Below are 17,855 nucleotides of genomic sequence, written 5' to 3'. Positions count from 1 at the left end.
GGTATTCTTTTTTTTAGATAAAAGCATACTAAAAATATCACGTCACCAAATAATTGATCAAAACACATTATTTTGCAATGAAGGTCTACAGTAGCCTCAACAGCACTCTGTAGGGTAACACCATGGTGTAGCCGGAGGACAGCTAGTTTCCGTCCTCCTCTGGGTACCTTGATGTCAATACAGTAATTATGACAACTTCTGGAGGATGTCCGCCAACCTATCAGAGATTTTGCAGCATGAATTGACATGTTGTCCATCCAATCAAAGGATCAAAGAATGAATCTAGTACTGAATACATAAACTACAGCTAGCTAGCACTGCAGTGCATAACTTGTGGTCAGCAGTTGACTCAGAGAGTCAAAATAGAAAGACAATATTTGAACAGTTTTTAACTAATTAATTTATTCCAAAATGAAGGAGAAGCGAGAGAGAGTGTGATTTTTTTCAGTTTTACTTAGCTAGCAAATACAGCTAGCTAGTTTAGCCTACTCAAACACCCTGCTCAAACAGTGGGATACTATGTTAGCTAGCTGGCTATGACTATCCAACACAACACTGGAACTCTTCCATGTCAAGGTAAGCGTTTGGTTTTAAAAATGTATTGCCACTGGGCCCCCCGGTGTAAGTTCTAAACTGCTTACTGACTGTACACTGTAACGTTACCGCATGATTGTAGCGGGTTTACTAACGCGTTAGTTCTATTAGCTATGTTGACTATGACGTTAGCTAATACGGTGACAACGATGTAGGCTGTGTGTAGTGGTTATGACATGGTTTGGCTTTGGCCACATACAGCTGATGTGTTGTGCATTGAAGTCCATAAGCGAAGGCAAAAGTTGAGAGGAGGAGACCGCATAGATGCGAGAAGGAATACAACGTGGCTGCTATGAAAGAAAAACTGTGTTTACGCATGATATGGGGTGTATTCACTAAAGCCGATTCTGTTAAAAAAAATGTCTGTTGGATTTAATCTGTTGGATTTAAAGTATGTTCATCCATTGGCCAACTGTTTCATTCCTTCAAATTAACAATTTTGATGACCGTTGCTAGTAAAATACTACTTGAGTAAAAGTCTAAAAGTATCTGGTTTTAAATGTACTCAAGTACAGTGGTGGAAAAAGTACTCAATTGTCATACTTGAGTAAAAGTTAAAGTAAATGCTATACATCAAATTCCTTATATTAAGTAAACCAGATGGCACCATTTTCTTTTTTGTTTTTATTTATGGACAGATAGGGGCACACACCAACACTCAGACATAATTTGCGAACTCCAGATCAGAGGCAGTAGGGATGAGAACACGTTATATTGATAAATTAGTGAATTGAACCATACTGCTGTGCTGACTAAGCATTCGAAATGGAACAAGAACTTTTTGTGTGTCAGAGAAAATGTACAGGAGTAAAAAGTAGAGATTGTCTTTAAGAATGTAGTAAAAGTAAAATTTGTCAAAAATATAAATAGTGAAGAACAAATACCCCAAAAAACAACCTAAGTAGTACTTTAAAATATGTATACTGAAGTACTTTAAAATATGTATACTGAAGTACTTTACACCACTGTGTGAATGTCAATCAAATATATTTATAAAGCCTCTTATATTTATACAGAACGTGTGAGGGTGTGCACGCGTGTGTTCTCACCATAGAGATGTCCCTGTGTTGGGACCGCAGCACTTTCAGGACCACTTTGACCTGGTGGTGGGTTTGGGAACCCCGTACATCCTTCTCTTCCTCACACTTTATCTTCAGTTTACCAGCATAGATGTTAGTTCTGGTGCCACAGCCCAAGTGCTCCTCCTACATAGACATATGGGAGACACAGACCTGGTTAATGACAGAAAAGCATAACTGTAGATGTCAAACAAATGAATGAAAAGGTAGCATTGCCAGTGTAGGGCATCCTGTGCACACGAACATACTGTACACAGCCTAGCTTGAAAACATACACGCATACATACATTTTTTATTTAAAAAAATATTTAACCTTTATTTAACTAGGCAAGTCAGTTAAGAACAAATTCTTATTTACAATGACAGCCTATCCCGTCCAAACCCAGATGACGCTGGGCCAATTGTGTGCCGCCCTATGAGACTCCCAATCACGGCCGGTTGTGATATAGCCTGGAATCGAACCAGGGTCTGTAGTGGCGCCTCTAGCACTGAGATGCAGTTCCCACACACACGCAAGCACACAGACACACACACCTGCAATATGTCCTCTTTGAGGATCCTGTGAAAGATGAGTTGACTCTGTATGGGGTGTGTCGGCGCCGCCTCTCTCTTCGTCACGAACAGAAGGTTAGAGATTTCTAAAGAAAACGAAAAACCACGCAGAAATAGGAAACAAAAAAGACACACGCCAAACATGTCCCTCTAAAGTGAGATGAGGTGACAGAGAAAACCACGGTTGCTGAGCAACATTTCCTGTTTGATATTGGTATGAACAGAAGAACTCATCCAGCTCTGGGGCCTCATTTATAACCGCTGTGTAAATGTCATACTAAATATCCGCGTGCACCATTTCTGAAAAGACCGCGCACGCACAAAGATATTGAGATGTATAAACTTGGCACTCGTCATACAGAGCCTTCAGAAAGTATTCATACCCCTTGACTTATTCCACATGTTGTGTTACAGCCTGGATTCAAAAATGACAATAACTACACTACCGTTCAGAGTTTTGGGTCACTTAGAAATGTCTTTGTTTTTMAAAGAAAAGCAAATTTTTGGTCCATTAAAATAACATCAAATTGATCAGAAATACAGTGTAGACATTGTTAATGTTGTAAATGACTAATGAAACGGCTGATTTTTAATGGAATATCTACACAGGCGTACAGAGGCCCATTAGCCGCAACCATCACTCCTGTGTTCCAATGGCACGTTGTGTTAGCTAATCCAAGTTTATACTCGTCAGTCTATTCTTGTTCTGAGAAATGATTACAGGATCAAAATAGACAGAAACAATTTTATTCGGAAACTTGTCAGTCTATTCTTGTTCTGAGAAATAAAGGCTATTCCATGCAAGAAATTGCCTGTAGAAACTGAAGATCTCGTACAACGCTGTGTCCAACTCCCTTCACAGAACAGCCCAAACTGGCTCTAAACAGGATAGAAAGAGGAGTGGGAGGCCCCGGTGTACAACTGAGCTAGAGGACAAGTACATTAGAGTGTCTAGTTTGAGAAACAGATGCCTCACAAGTCCTCAACTGGCAGCTTCATTAAATAGTACCCACAAAACACCAGTCTCAATGTCAAAAGTGAAGAGGCGACTCCAGGATGCTAGCCTTCTAGGCAGAGTTGCAAAGAAAAAGCCATATCTCAGACTGGACAATAAAAATAAAAGATTAAGATGGGCAAAAGAACACAGACACTGGACAGAGGAACTCTGCCTAGAAGGCCAGCATCCTGGAGCCGCCTCTTCACTTCACTGTTGACGTTGACATCATTCACCTTTAATGGTGACAATAACACCCTTATGGGCTGTATACTTTGGAAGTGTTGGAATTAGATCTAGTAATGGCAAACTTGATCAAATGTCTTTGGAGGTGTTGGCAGAATGTTTTCTTTTGTAATGACATTTGTTGTATCTGACCGTTTCTGAAAGACAAAAACAACTACAAATTGTTGTGGACCTGTAAACAGATCGTTTGAACGCAATAATGTTTGGCATTTTAGGGAACCTAAATATGCTGCACTGCCCACGAATTCTGAAACATTGATCTACTCTGATGAAAACTACTGTAGCCCTACTTAAAGTGGTATCCTACACACTTCCATGTTCAACTCTACTGTATGTTATAAACCACACTCCCTGCCTGATGAGATTATAATAGCCTATCTAGTTTCTTAATAAAATCCAACTTTTGCGTGGAAACTGGCACACGCATGTTTTGGGGCATATTTTGTGTGTACGTGATGTTTATAAATGAGGCCCCCTGGTGTATTGTATGGTATAATGTACTAATGCCCGTACGGTAAGGAATTCATTGCAGTGATGATAGTTTTGGACAGGGTATCATACCATACCTCTGGTCAGGACTATGGTAAGGCATTAGGTGCCGTGGTGATAGTTTTGGGGCAGGGTATCATACCATACCTCTGGTCAGGACTATGGTAAGGCATTAGGTGCCGTGGTGAGAGTTTTGGGACAGGGTATCATACCATACCTCTGGGCTGGGGAGGGCAGGCCTTGCGGAGCTGGAAGGTGACTCTGTCTGTACTGAGAGTCTGGCCCCTCAGGTGTTCCATCAGCTCCCTGAGGGAGGGCTGCCTCAGGTCCGTACCATTCAGGCTGTAGCCCTCCGGCCCCACCTCGATCTTAAAGCTACGGTACAGACGACTATTGGTCAGGTCCACCTACAGCAGCCAAGAGGAGAAAGAGGTTAGAGAGCAATACATCAGTCCATTTATTAACACAGGAATTCATACAGCAAAGAATTATCACAATTCAGTTCAGCCAAATTATGGTGACTAACAAGATAGGGCGGACCTGTTTTCAAAAGAAATAAATGTACGATTGTCTTAAAATGAGAGTGGCTGTATACATGTCTACATGACTGTGGGTGAGGCAGGTGGTGTTTGTGGTACTGTACCTCGTTGCCTGTGACAGTCAGGAGGATGTGGTCATAGTTGATGCAGCTCCAGCGCAGGACGTACATGCCCTCCTCCCCGCCCTCCTGATGCAGCTTGTGGGAGGTGTAGTCCATGCTGGAAGGGGAGGGGCCAAAAGGCTTGGATCAACTCAGTTCTACACTAGTATAGAAGTATTATTATATCAATATCTGTATAATCGAACAAATTGACTATAGAAGTACTACATTTTTGCATTGTACTAATATGTACATGTTCTCTATCCAATGACAACTGAATGGGGATATTTAAACTCACCTGATTGGCCCATGACAGCCTTCCTGCAGGTTCCGCACCACAGAGGGAGGGGCCACGTCTGTACACAGGAAGTGATGTGCGTCCACCGTCAGACGGAAGTATCCATCAATAAGGGCGGCAAAAGACAAGGCCTCTGCGTGGAAAACCAGGCTCAGTTCCTATGGAAACAAAGTGACAACAAACGATGAAAGGTGGATGTCCAATGTAAAAATTGGTACAAAAGAATACACAGACGTAATGTAAAGCAATGGAACTTAGCCTCGATCAAGATTGCTCATTCAGATATTATTAAACATTTTGCTAAATAAGTTTCCCCTGAAACTTCAAACAATGAAACTCTACCATTTTTTTGTTGTCCTGCTTGTGGACAGTGACTGTGGAGCCCTTGATGTTGATGTGTGTGATCTCATGGAAGTCGGAGAAGGTTTTCCATTCGTTCGAAACGCCTTCAGGTGGTTTGTTCGTCCAGTTGATGTTGGTTTTGTGCTTTGGGGATTTTTTCTTCTCTTTGGCAGTCCATGCATTCTGAGAAATAGATGAACATGACATTTTTTATCTCTTGATAAACAACATATCAGACGATAATCGTGGACTACAGGAAAAAGAGGACCGAGCACGCCCCCATTCCCATCGACGGGGCTGCAGTGGAGCAGGTTGAGAGCTTCAAGTTCCCTGGTGTTCACATCACCAACAATCTAACATGGTCCAAGACAGTCGTGAAGAGGGCACGACAAAACCTATTCCCCCTCAGGAAACTGAAAAGATTTGGCATGGGTCCTCAGATCCTCAAAAGGTTCTACAGCCGCACCATCGAGAGAATCCTGACTGGTTGCATCACTGCCTGGTATGGCAACTGCTCGGCCTCCGACCGCAAAGCACTACACAGGGTAGTGCAAACGGCCCAATGTACTGGGGCCAAGCTTCCTGCTATCCAGGAACTCTATACCAGGCGGTGTCAAAGGAAGGCCCTAAATATTGTCAAAGACTCCAGCCACCCTAGTCATAGACTGTTCTCTCTTCTATCGCACGGCAAGCGGTACTGGAGTGCCAAGTCTAGGTCCAAGAGGCTTCTAAACAGCTTCTACCCCCAAGCCATAAGACTCCTGAACATTTAGTCAAATGGCTACCAGATTATTTGCAGTGCCCCCCCCCCCCTTTACACCACTGCTACTCTCTGTTGTCATCTATGCATAGTCACTTTAATAACTCTACCTACATGTACATATTACCTCAACTAACCGGTGCCCCCGCACATTGACTCTGTATCGGTACCCCCTGTATATAGTCTCTCTATTGTTATTTCACTGCTGCTCTTTAATTACTTGTTACTTTTATCTCTTATTCTTATCTGCATTTTTTTTAACTGCATTGTTGGTTAGGGGCTCGTAAGTAAGCATTTCACTGTAAAGTCTACACCTGTTGTATTCAGCATTTCACTGTAAAGTCTACACCTGTTGTATTCAGCATTTCACTGTAAAGTCTACACCTGTTGTATTCAGCATTTCACTGTAAAGTCTACACCTGTTGTATTCAACATTTCACTGTAAAGTCTACACCTGTTGTATCACAATTCACTGTAAAGTCTACACCTGTGTTGTATTCACATTCACTGTAAAGTCTACACCTGTTGTATTCAGCATTTCACTGTAAAGTCTACACCTGTTGTATTCAGCATTTCACTGTAAAGTCACAACCGTTGTATTCAGCATTTCACTGTAAAGTCTACACCTGTTGTATTTAGCATTTCACTGTAAAGTCTACACCTGTTGTATTTAGCATGTGACTAATAAGATTAGATTTGGTTTAATTCAGATAATAATGATATATACAAGGTGTACCATCATTTACACATTATATGTGCCAAAATAATATACTCACGGTCACATTCTGTTGCATCCTCCGCCACTTGATCCCTGTATTTCCAGACACAAGGACTTGGTACTGGGTGGGCTGACCCTGGTTACAGGAAGTGGGTGTTCCTTGGATCTCCCCTTCGCTGTCCATCACACGGAGCACTTTGGGCTCGTAGTCCTTGTATTGATGAGACAGGACACCATTTTGTTAGCTTCAGGAACTTCTTTACACAGACCTTAGACAGACTATCGGAGTACCACCTGGTTCTGTCTTTGGCCCAGTGCACTTTTTTTTCTGAGAGTGTGTCTGCAAACACGGTTACAGAGAGCATTATGGGTACTGTAGTACATCTTGCTACACACCTCACAGCCGAACCCACAGGTCAGAGTTTCCAATGTAGCTAGGTATTTGACCTTGATGTCGTGGGTGCTGACGTTGTCGCTCTGCACTGTCTTGTTGTTGAACTCGTTGAGGAAGTCCTGGAACACCCGGGAGATACGGAGTCGTGTCAGGAAGTTGCGCTGCTTGATGATTTGGTTCACTCTATCTGGGATATATTTCTTATAGCTGGGTGGGACGGAAGGAGTCGTGTGTGAGTCGGGTCTGTGTGTGTGTGTGTGTGTGTGCATGAGCGTAAATGGTTGTGTATTAAGAAAGATGGTAAACCGACAGTAATAAAGGGTTTAATTTTGAGCCTCTGGGATTGTGACTGGTTACCTGATTTGCCCTGCTAGACCAGGGATGACGATGTTGTTGTCCAGGGCATGGTGTGAGATAGACAACACTGCCATCCCCAGGCACTCATTCTCAATATAGTGGACCTCTTCTTCATTCTGAGGGTTACACAGTGTGGCCCACCCCTTCAGGAAGTCATGCTGACCCTGGGAAAATCAAACGCACAAACACATGATTCAGGATATATGATTGTGTATGCTAGAGCTCTCCATTTGAGTATATACCGGTTTTAAACTGTGTGAAAATATGTTCTGAGTGTGAAAGGATACCTGGGCAAACAGATACTTCAGTGAGGCAGTGTCAAGGAGGGGATTACCCTCTGGTTCGGTCTTCAGACCATTGCTGTTCTTTCTCTTGAGGGCGTGTCTGCAAACACGTGGCACACTCTCATTCGCACCATGCCAGTTGGTGAAGTAGAACCTGAATAAAGAGATCAGGGTTATTTTTTAAAAAGGTATTTCACTGTCAGTATGAACGTTTTGTAAGGAAGAAATGGTTTAACTCAACAAGTTTGTTGAATTTGCAGACCAAATAGCTGCTGCATCCTAAAATGGTTCTCTCTGTTTTGTTACTTCAATATTTGCGACAAACTGAGGAGTAGCTTATCCTAATTCTCACCTCATGCGATAGTGGAGCTTTAAGCGGCTGCTTTCCTTGAAGGTGTGATTAGGAGGGAACCAGATTTTCCTGACCTCATCATACAGGGCAAACAAATTGCAGCAAAGAGGGGAAATGCCTAGAAGAAAAAGAGAGACATGATTTCCCTCAACAAGAACCAGCCAGGTGCTATATGACAATGTCATATTCATGATCCTTGACAAACATTCAAATAAGTCAGGAGGCAGAAGGAAGACTTTTGGAATTTCTCGAGAAAAACGGTCTGAGTGAAAATATCCTGCTGAATGTTCTACTCTGAAAAGAAGGATACAAACAGAGGAGAACAAACTGAGATGGGGCACCAACTAATAGTGTGTGTGTGTGTGTGCATGTGTTGTGTGTGCTGTGCGAGAGAGAGAGAGAAAGAGAGAGTGAACAGAGTCAGGGGACATACACTGAGTTTACCAAACATTAGGAACACCTTCCTAATATTGAGTTGCACACCCCATTTTGCCCTCAGAACAGCCTCAATTCGTTGGGGCATGGACTCTACAAGGTGTCGAAAGCGTTCCACAGGGATGCTGGCCCAGGTTGACTACTTCCTACAGTTGTTGTGTCAAGTTGGAAAGAGCAGGTGTTCCTAATGTTCTGTACACACTCAGTGTATGTGCCAACACTAACGTGACTCAAGACTCACCGCACTTCTTAGCTGCCTTTGTGCACAGCTCCTCAGCAGTGTAACAACCCCGGAGAAACTCCAGCCGGGGAGAGTGTTCCAGGTAGAGATGGACCTCGAGGCCCTGCGCTATTACAGGAACTGAGGTGAACTCGCCCTTCCTCTTCATCCTCATCTTTACCAACAGTTGCCTGCCCACTTCCATTGCCCTGCTTCACTAAAGGAGATAAGGTGAACGTTGACCGGGTGAAGAAGGAGGTTACTCTATGTGGCTTTAATACATTACATGACCAAAACTATGTGGACACCTGCTCGTTGAACATCTCATTCCAAAATCATGGGCATTAATATGGAGTTGGTGCTCCCTTTGTTAATATGGAGTTGGTCCCCCTCCCCCCCCACACTCTTCTGGGAAGGCTTTCCACTTGATGTTGGAACATTGTTGTGGGGACTTGCTTCCATTCAGCCACAAAAGCATTGGTGAAGTCGGGCACTGATATTGGACGATTAGGCCTGGCTCGCAGTCGGCGTTCCAATTTATCCCAAAGGTGTTCACTGAGGTTGAGTTCAGGGCTCTGTGCAGTCCAGTCAAGTTCTTCCACACCGATCTCAACAAACATTTTCTGTATGGACCTCGCTTTGTGCACAGGGCATTGTCAAGCCAAATCCAAACTGGCCTCCCTTGAGAGGCATTTTGCTGCACCAGGACAACCCACAGTTGAGCTCAGTGCAACGCTGATTGGCTATTTTTTTTATTTTTTTTTTATGATCAAGGGAGGAGGCCAAACACTTACTGGCATCAGTCAATCAAATGCTACGGCGGCAACATGTCATACTCTTTTGTTCCAGACAGCATCAAATACATGGGCTACACATACAGAGACAGAGGGGCGCTGTTTCCCTCACTCGGATTATTTCTCCAGTGAGATTCAGCCACTTGTGAATTGACAGAAAATTATGAAACACAGAGAGACGAAAGATAAATAAAATAATAATGATCTTTTTTTTTATTGGTCAAATATTTGAGGATGCCTGGCTTCCCTTGGAATCCATGAATACACTCCACTGCGGTGGAAACGCTTTTATGCGCAAATATTGATATAATAACCATTTTATAGACGTAAACTTGTAGTCACGCGAAAATATGTTGTGTAGTCCTCCCACCACCACTCCGGAAAGCATACAATTTATTCGGCTACAGATTAAATAAATTATGATGAACTTCACAGGGTGGTGAAAGTGCAAGGTGATGAGCTTGATGCTCCAAATCCAATAAATATCGAGAGTCTTATTCTGGTGACATGATGATTGATGCTTGGCTGCCATTTGACAAATTAAAATAATCTCGCTCTTTTTGTCCATAGTAATCTCAATGTGTAGGCTATATCCGCGAGCTGTTAGCAACAGCTCACTTGCCAATACCAGAGGGGGCACATTCCCGATTTAATACTACACATTTTGTGACAAAACCATCAGTAGAGTTGAAAATGCGAAGGAAACCCATTGTGTTTGGGTAGGCTATTAAATACAACAGAATATGCCTTAAAATAAATAAATACAATTATAGTGATAATAGCTAGGTTTACATCCAATTGGCGACAGATTTTCATGTGAATACTCTAAAATCCGCATAAAAACAATATGCGCATTTCCCCACCTGAGATGTTTCCATCAAATTGACTTGTTGCAGAAAAAAAGGGCTGCACGTGATGACGTAGTAAATACTCTTTGTGGTTAAATTACCATGTACCGAATAAAAAAAATACAAGTTAAATAGGTTTCCATTGAATGAACTCTACTGATGGTTCTCACAAAAAAAAGTTGTTATATAGGGGCTCGCTCTGTTATTTGTACGTGCGGCTCTAGCCAACATCGCTATCTGGGTGTTGTTGGCTAGAGCCGCACGTATAGCCTACATGATAAGATTATTATCATGGACAAAAGAGCGATATTCTTTTTATTTGTCAAACGGCAGCCAAGCATCGATTATCATGTCACACCAGAATATACCCTCGATATTTATTGGAAAGGAGCATCAAGCTCATCACCTTGCACATTCGGACATTCGGAAAGTTTACCGGAAAATGTTCTGTTTCCATAAGGCTTGTCATTACTTTTATTTTTATCCGACATGTACTTTACTCACATATGGGGGATGGAAACCTGGTTAAAGAAACGGAAATACACTGGGTAGAGCGTGCCCAGAACTCGTGGCTGAGCGCTACTGCTCCGCCAAATAATGAATGCACGACTCCCCGTTCCACTCCGCTCACATGTTTTGTGTAGTATATATAAAAATAAAAATAAACTGCTTGCCTCCAGTCATGTAAAATGACTTAGAATTGCATGAAATTAATTTATAAAAGGCTATTTTTTTTCTGGGACGCACAAATAAAATGATAGATGAATTCAATGTTTTTTGTTATAAAATATATCTTGTCTTGGTCTTCGAACCCACAACCTTCTGGCTTGCAGCACTGTCAAAAATACTACATTGCCATGCAATGCATAATGCGTATAAGAACAGTTCCTAAAACTGCACATCTAAGGCTCGTGTCTGCCCTAAGAGTGAGGGTAAACGGTAGGCATGTTCCCTGCTATCCACTTTAGTTTTTAATTATTATTTTGGGTATAGGGGAGGGTCACTTGTTTCTTTTAAAAAGCGTTCAGTGGGGGGTCACGTAAAACATATGTATTGTTGAAGGGAGGGCCATCCATTTTCATTTCAGAGAAGTTCGATTTGTTACAGGTATCCGTCATTATACATAACATACAGTCCTTTACAGTATACAGTTGACCTGTACCAATAATACATGATGAAACAACTCATGAAACTCACCTATGTATTGCCGTCCACGAATCTCTGGAAAAACAACCCTGTCGTTCATCAGTGCCTCAATATCAATGTACTATTATTACTATGTATTATAATGACTTTCTCAGCATTTACCATTGATCAAGGTGTCCAGTCCTGCGTAATGCAGTTGGCAAATCTCGGTCATGGGTCTTCCAGGCAAACGTTGTGTCAATTCTCGAAAACGCTTTCGAAAATCCACGCCCAACTACGTCTATTGGTTAAACAATCTAGCGGAAACAGAATGAACCCGTGTACTGGATTACAGAACCAGGAGGACTACAAGGCTATTTCAATTAGTTACGATGAAATACTTCAATTCAGGAGCAATTTTACAGCAAGGAATATTTTGCACAGTAGGTGTCAAGAACATTCCGTAGCTGAGCTCAATAATAAAATAGTGAAATATATATACAGTGGAAATAGAAACGTAGACTAAACGTAGCGAAAACAAATGGCTCCTTTAAGAAAGTCAGCTGATGCAAATAAAAAGTTCGAAGGAGGAAATAGGAAGTCGTTTACGAACAAACCAAGCACAAAGAAGAGAAATTGACAATTTAAGACATAAGACAATGGCGGGTATTAAAGGTAAATTGATTGATACTTGCTCTACACAACTCTCTTGTTTCCATAAACGTGTTCTCCCCGCCACTGGCAAGCCAAGGGCAACATTGTATCGATTCCACGTATGCTACGAACACTTATTATGGGTCTTGGCTAGAAGGGATCTAGCTTTTGTCAAATTAACGTCAAAAGTAGATTTTTATTTTAGCGAACCTTTACCATTTTCATAACCGTAGCCCTATTCCCCTAACCTGCTACGTCAATTACCCTAACCTGCTACAGTAAAATCTGATGTTAATAAAAATAAAAATATGTTTTCGTTCTAGATCCTTGTTATGGTGTCACGTATAACTTTTGCTTTGTTGTGATACGTTGCCGTGGCGTACACTGTCACATTGACATGTTAGTTTGTTATCCAGTATTGAAATATAAAATAATTATACAATGTGCTTGTGTATTTCCCTACAATTAAGACTCAAATACGATTTATTTGGCTACTTGAGAGTTCGCAACAAATGCAGGCTTGCTTCAAACGCACCGACACCATAATTACATCAATTTCCAATGAAACGCTGTGTTTTCCTTGCAGGATTGCCTACAGATGCAGTTGTGGTGCATACGTTGATTTATCTAATGTATACGTAAAACTGTATGCGTTTAACGTCTTGACAGAAATGGTAGCAGAAGGTGAATGTTGAACTTTTATTGCATACATATCAAGATGATGCGTGCTATTTTGCGCAATGACGCTATCGGTGTGTTCGAAAAACGCCTCGATCACACCGACAGTGTTTACATTTTGGTACACCAGAAGTACATTTCATTTCCAATGGAACGTTGCGTTTGCCTTGCAGCTTGCGTTGCAGTGCGTTCTGTGTTTTGCATATGTTGGATTTATGCGTCAGGCTTAGAACACACCTACACAGTGTTTTACGCAAAGTAGCACGCAGCATCATCAGGATATGTATCCAGCAAAAGTTCAACATTCACCTTCTACCGTTTCTTTCAAGCCATCTATGCATAGTTTGATTTTATTTAACCTTTATTTAACTAGGCAAGGCAGTCAAGAACAAATTCTTATTTACAATGACGGCCTAACCCGGACAACATTGGGCCAATTGTGCGCTGCCCTATGGTACTCCCAATCACGGCTGGTTGTGATACAGCCTGGAATCGAACCAGGGTCTGTAGTGACGCCTCCAGCACTGAGATGCAGTGCCTCATGTGGACAATAAAGTATATCATACACTACCGTTCAAAAGTTTGGAGTCACTTAGAAATTACTTGTTTTTGAAAGAAAAGCACTTTTTGTTTTTGTCCATTTAAAATAACATCACCAAATTGATCAGAAATACAGTGTAGACATTGTTAATGTTGTAAATGACTATTGTAGCTGGAAACTGAAGATTTTGAGGACTTGTGAGGTGTCTGTTTCTCAAACTAGACACTAATGTACTTGTCCTCTAGCTCAGTTGTACACCGGGGCCTCCCACTCCTCTTTCTATTCTGGTTAGAGCCAGTTTGTGCTGTTCTGTGAAGGGAGTAGTACACAGCGTTGTACCAGATCTTCAATTTCTTGGCAATTTCTCGCATGGAATAGCCTTCATTTCTCAGAACAAGAATAGACTGACGAGTTTCAGAAGAAAGGTCTTTTGTTTCTGGCCATTTTGAGCCTGTAATTGAACCTACAAATGCTGATGCTCCAGATACTCAACTAGTCTAAAGAATGCCAGTTGTATTGCTTCTTTAATCAGAACAACAGTTTTCAGCTGTGCTAATATAACTGCAAAAGGGTTTTCTAATGATCAATTAGCCTTTTAAAATGATCAACTTGGATTAGCTAACACAACGTGCCATTGGAACACAGGAGTGATGGTTGCTGATAATGGGCCTCTACGTCTATGTAGATATTCCATTAAAAATTTCCAGCTACAATGGTCATTTACAACGTTAACAATGTCAACACTGTATTTCTAATCAATTTGATGTTATTTTAATGGACAAAATTTGCTTTTCTTTTAAAAAAAAGGACATTTCTAAGTGACCCCAAAGTTTTGAACGGTAGTGTGTATTCACGGGCAGTGAAGGCAATCCACACGGCAAACGGTCGACCAGCTCTCTCTTGAGAAAAGAAAATGTAACTTAATTGTGTAAATTCCATTTATCCTTTTATTCACGTTCATGATGGCAGAACCTTATTATTAGTTGCATAATACATTGTAAGTTGCATGCTACCTTTTTCTTATATTTGAGTATTTACTTGGATGGGACATTTGGCTGCTTAGAGTGAGTAGACTACTGAGTAGGATCCATCTTTGCTGGATAGCCAGTAAGAACCCTGTCTGTAAAAGTGACAACTGCCTCACCATCTCTTTCTGTCGTCCTATAGCGTTGGTTGGCTTGTCCTTCGGTGGAGCTATTGGCTTGACTTTCCTGCTGTTGGGCTGTGCACTGGAGCAGTATGGGTATGTATTTGCCCCCTTACCTCTGAAATCTGTGAAGACACTTGTTAAATGGGACCACATATGGAAGTTAGCGGTGTAGCTAACTCTGGTGCAATGCGTCATGATTTTCTCCAAGGTGGTTAACCATACCGGAGCAGTGGTTAGTGTGTTTCCATATGGGCTGGGTGACCCAGGTTCAAAACCGGCAAGGGGTGTCATGTTCTGCATCTCTGATAATTAAATGAATATGAACACAACTGATTTGAACCGGTTTTCTTTTCATTGTTTTCACAGGGTGTACTGGCCTCTCTTCGTCCTCATCTTCTACATATTGTCTCCTATCCCCACCTTCATATCCAGAAGGCTCAGTGATGACAGTGACGCCGCCAGCAACGCATGCAGAGAGCTGGCATGCTTCTTCACTACGGGCATTGTGGTGTCTGCGTTCGGGCTTCCCATCATACTGGCCCGGGTTGCATTAGTGAGTCCTGCCTGATATTTTCTATGGCCAATGACTGTCATGTGTCAATTTAGTTGCTTTATGCCATTTATAAGCTGATTTAGGGTCAATTTAAGTGTTGATGCTCATAATGGTCATAATGACTTGGGTAGGTAAAGCTGATCCTAGAATTAATGTAGTTGTGAATGATAGATGCTGGTACGAGTCCTGATGATACCCAATAATAGCTCAGGTAACTGAACGTTGCTCCCGAGTGGCGCAGCGGTCTAAGCCACTGCTAGAGGCGTCACTACACAACCTGGAATCAAACCAGGGTATCACAACCGGCTGTGATTGGGAGTCCCATAGGGCCATGCACAATTGGCCCAGCGTCGTCCGGGTTTGGCCGGGGTAGGCTGTCATTGTAAATAAGAATTTGTTAACTGACTTGCCCAGTTAAATAAAGTTTAAATAAAGGTAAAATACTACACCTATATTACTTGTTAGCAGAGCTGTAGTTAACATCTAATAAATCAAATTGATAAGACACAGTCACTGGTTGTGCTCTATTTAGGTTTTGTTCATAACGTCACGCAACAGAAACACTTTTCAAAATGTTGCACTGGGAGGGAAGAAGGAGGGGGAAAAAAAGGCAATTTTGTCATTGGACAGGTCCAGGTAGGTTCTCCCTGTTTTATTCCGTCTGGTGCCTAATGAACATGGCCCTGTTCTCTTACAGATCCAGTGGGGGGCCTGTGGCCTGGTGATGGCCGGCAACGCTGTCATCTTCCTCACCATCCTGGGCTTCTTCCTGGTGTTCGGCGGGGGAGACGACTTCAGCTGGGAGCAGTGGTAGACCGTCTGTGGATCTCTGGCACAATCCCAAATGGACCCCCTAGACCCTATGGACTTGTGGAGATTTGACAGGTGCAACCAATATGGTAGTAGCTTCACCTTGCCCTCTGATAGGCTAGGTGGAAGTTTCACCATATTGTTTAAACCAATCAAATCTACTCTGATCTCTAAAAGTGCATAGGGTCTAGGGATCGATTGGGAGACAGAGGGAGTCAGTCTTTCCTGTTAACAGCAAGTTTACAGTGGTGGACGACAGATATGATAAACCCAAAAGCTACTATGGCCTAACGTCGCTACTAACTGACGTTTTAAGAAGCTGATGCTGACTATTTAATGTCCTATGAGAAAGGGACTGGTTAGTGAGGAGAGGGTGGCACTGAACAGTGTGTCTGGGATGTTAATGGACAGTGACACTGCGATGTCTGTCCTTTTTTTTTTATAGTATTCGCTCCATTATTCCCTTCAACCTTTTTTGCCTTTTCTGTCCCCTATGCTGAGGGAGAGTCATTGAAAACCAGTGTCCCGTCCAGAAACCCCCCCCCCCCTAGGAACTTGTTGATCTCAGTGAGAAGACTGGATAGGTGTAAGCATATGGTGAAATATCACCAAGGGGAAACGTTCTTTTAACATCTACACAAGTGTCTAGGGCTAGAGTGGTTGTTTCTGGACAAGGCCCACCTCTCTACAGTCATCTATAAAGCCAGAGGCTAGTTTAAGGATAGTAATAACTTGTACATGTGTTATGAAGGATACTGTTGAATGATTTTTGTTGTAATCACCACTACACCGTCTATTTCTAATTAATTTAGGGAGTATTCTGTTTGTGAAAATATCTTATTTTAAGCGTAAGCATTTCAAATGATCAACTAATTTCTTCAGTTGATTACGTGTGTACTTTTTTTTTTTTGTATGTATCTATTTCATATGCTCACTTTGGGTATGACTACATAACCAGGTCAAGGTTTCTGTCTGTAGTTTTCAACATGTTGCCCTTCTGCAAATATTTCCACCAATACCAAAGGCCATTTTAAGAAAATAAGGTAGACATGATTCCCCCCCCCCACTAAGGTTTCTGATGTGTCTATGATTATGAAACACACAGTTCATATTTATTATGAAAACTACATTGTTATGCCAGTATAAGCTGGTTGCCTTCACTGAGGACAGAAGCTAACATAAGGGTTTATGAATCATTGTCTACATTTGTACGGGAATGTTGATTTCACACATGGAATGTAAACACTATATTTTGCGGTTTTTAGACCAGTGTGTTCAAATGAAGTGTCTAAGTTTCTATTCACCAACAAACACGAAACACATTGACAAGTGCCTGTTAAATATCAATTTTTTACTAATTCAAAAACGTTTTTATATAACTTATAAAAGCCCATTTTTACATTCTGTACTGGTAAAGCCTGAGAACCTATATATATATATATAGTACAGTATAGAATGATGTATTGCAATTAGTGACCAAATGTAACCAGACTACTTTATACTTAGCTATAGCAACATGCAATCACTAAGTATAAAGTAGGCCTACTTCCAATCCATGTCTTATTTTCACTGAAGGGTCAATTGAAGAGTGTTTCAGGGAGAGTGGCCATATGCAACAACAACAACCAAAATAATAGACGTTTCCAATTCACTCGTACGTATAAATGATACACTTGTGCGTGTGTAATAGGACAAATATAAGCACCCACCAAAGAAAAACATATTGAACATTGCTACATGATCTTATCTCATGAATATAAACATAGCTCATAAAACAATCGTTCATTATGACGCCTTTGTGTTGCACATGTACTGGTCAACTCGAAATGTAACATCACTTTCAAAACACTAGAGGGCACCAGAGAGAACTGTTTTTTAAACTATGACAAAAAAAAACCTATACACAGTCTTGTTTTCTAACATTAATTAAAACACTATTGAAATAAAA

The 17,855-nt window shown here is 41.5% G+C and overlaps 1 protein-coding gene and 1 pseudogene across 1 annotated transcript; one reads left to right on the top strand and one right to left on the bottom strand.

Annotated features, from left to right (window-relative positions):
* LOC111979140 (tyrosine-protein kinase JAK1-like) overlaps positions 1-11,858 on the bottom strand; it is a 25,129-nt pseudogene extending 13,271 nt beyond the window's left edge.
* LOC111979138 (leptin receptor gene-related protein) lies at positions 11,856-17,855 on the top strand. Its single transcript, XM_024009469.2, has 4 exons — positions 11,856-12,196; positions 14,562-14,637; positions 14,911-15,097; positions 15,795-17,855. Exons 1-4 carry the CDS (start codon positions 12,088-12,090, stop codon positions 15,909-15,911), a joined length of 489 nt encoding a protein of 162 aa, XP_023865237.1. The 5' UTR covers positions 11,856-12,087; the 3' UTR covers positions 15,912-17,855.

Source organism: Salvelinus sp. IW2-2015, linkage group LG19, assembly GCF_002910315.2.
Source record: "Salvelinus sp. IW2-2015 linkage group LG19, ASM291031v2, whole genome shotgun sequence".
NCBI lineage: Eukaryota > Metazoa > Chordata > Actinopteri > Salmoniformes > Salmonidae > Salvelinus > Salvelinus sp. IW2-2015.
The sequence above is the reverse complement of the archived record's forward strand: the minus strand, read 5'-3'. Positions and strand labels throughout refer to the sequence as shown.

Coding starts and splice junctions, on each gene's coding strand:
- LOC111979138 (XM_024009469.2), top strand. CDS start 12,088: ATGCAAATAAAAAGTTCGAAGGAGGAAATAGGAAGTCGTTTACGAACA. Junction 12,197..14,561: donor GACAATGGCGGGTATTAAAG/GTAAATTGATTG, acceptor GTCGTCCTATAG/CGTTGGTTGGCTTGTCCTTC. Junction 15,098..15,794: donor TACTGGCCCGGGTTGCATTA/GTGAGTCCTGCC, acceptor GTTCTCTTACAG/ATCCAGTGGGGGGCCTGTGG.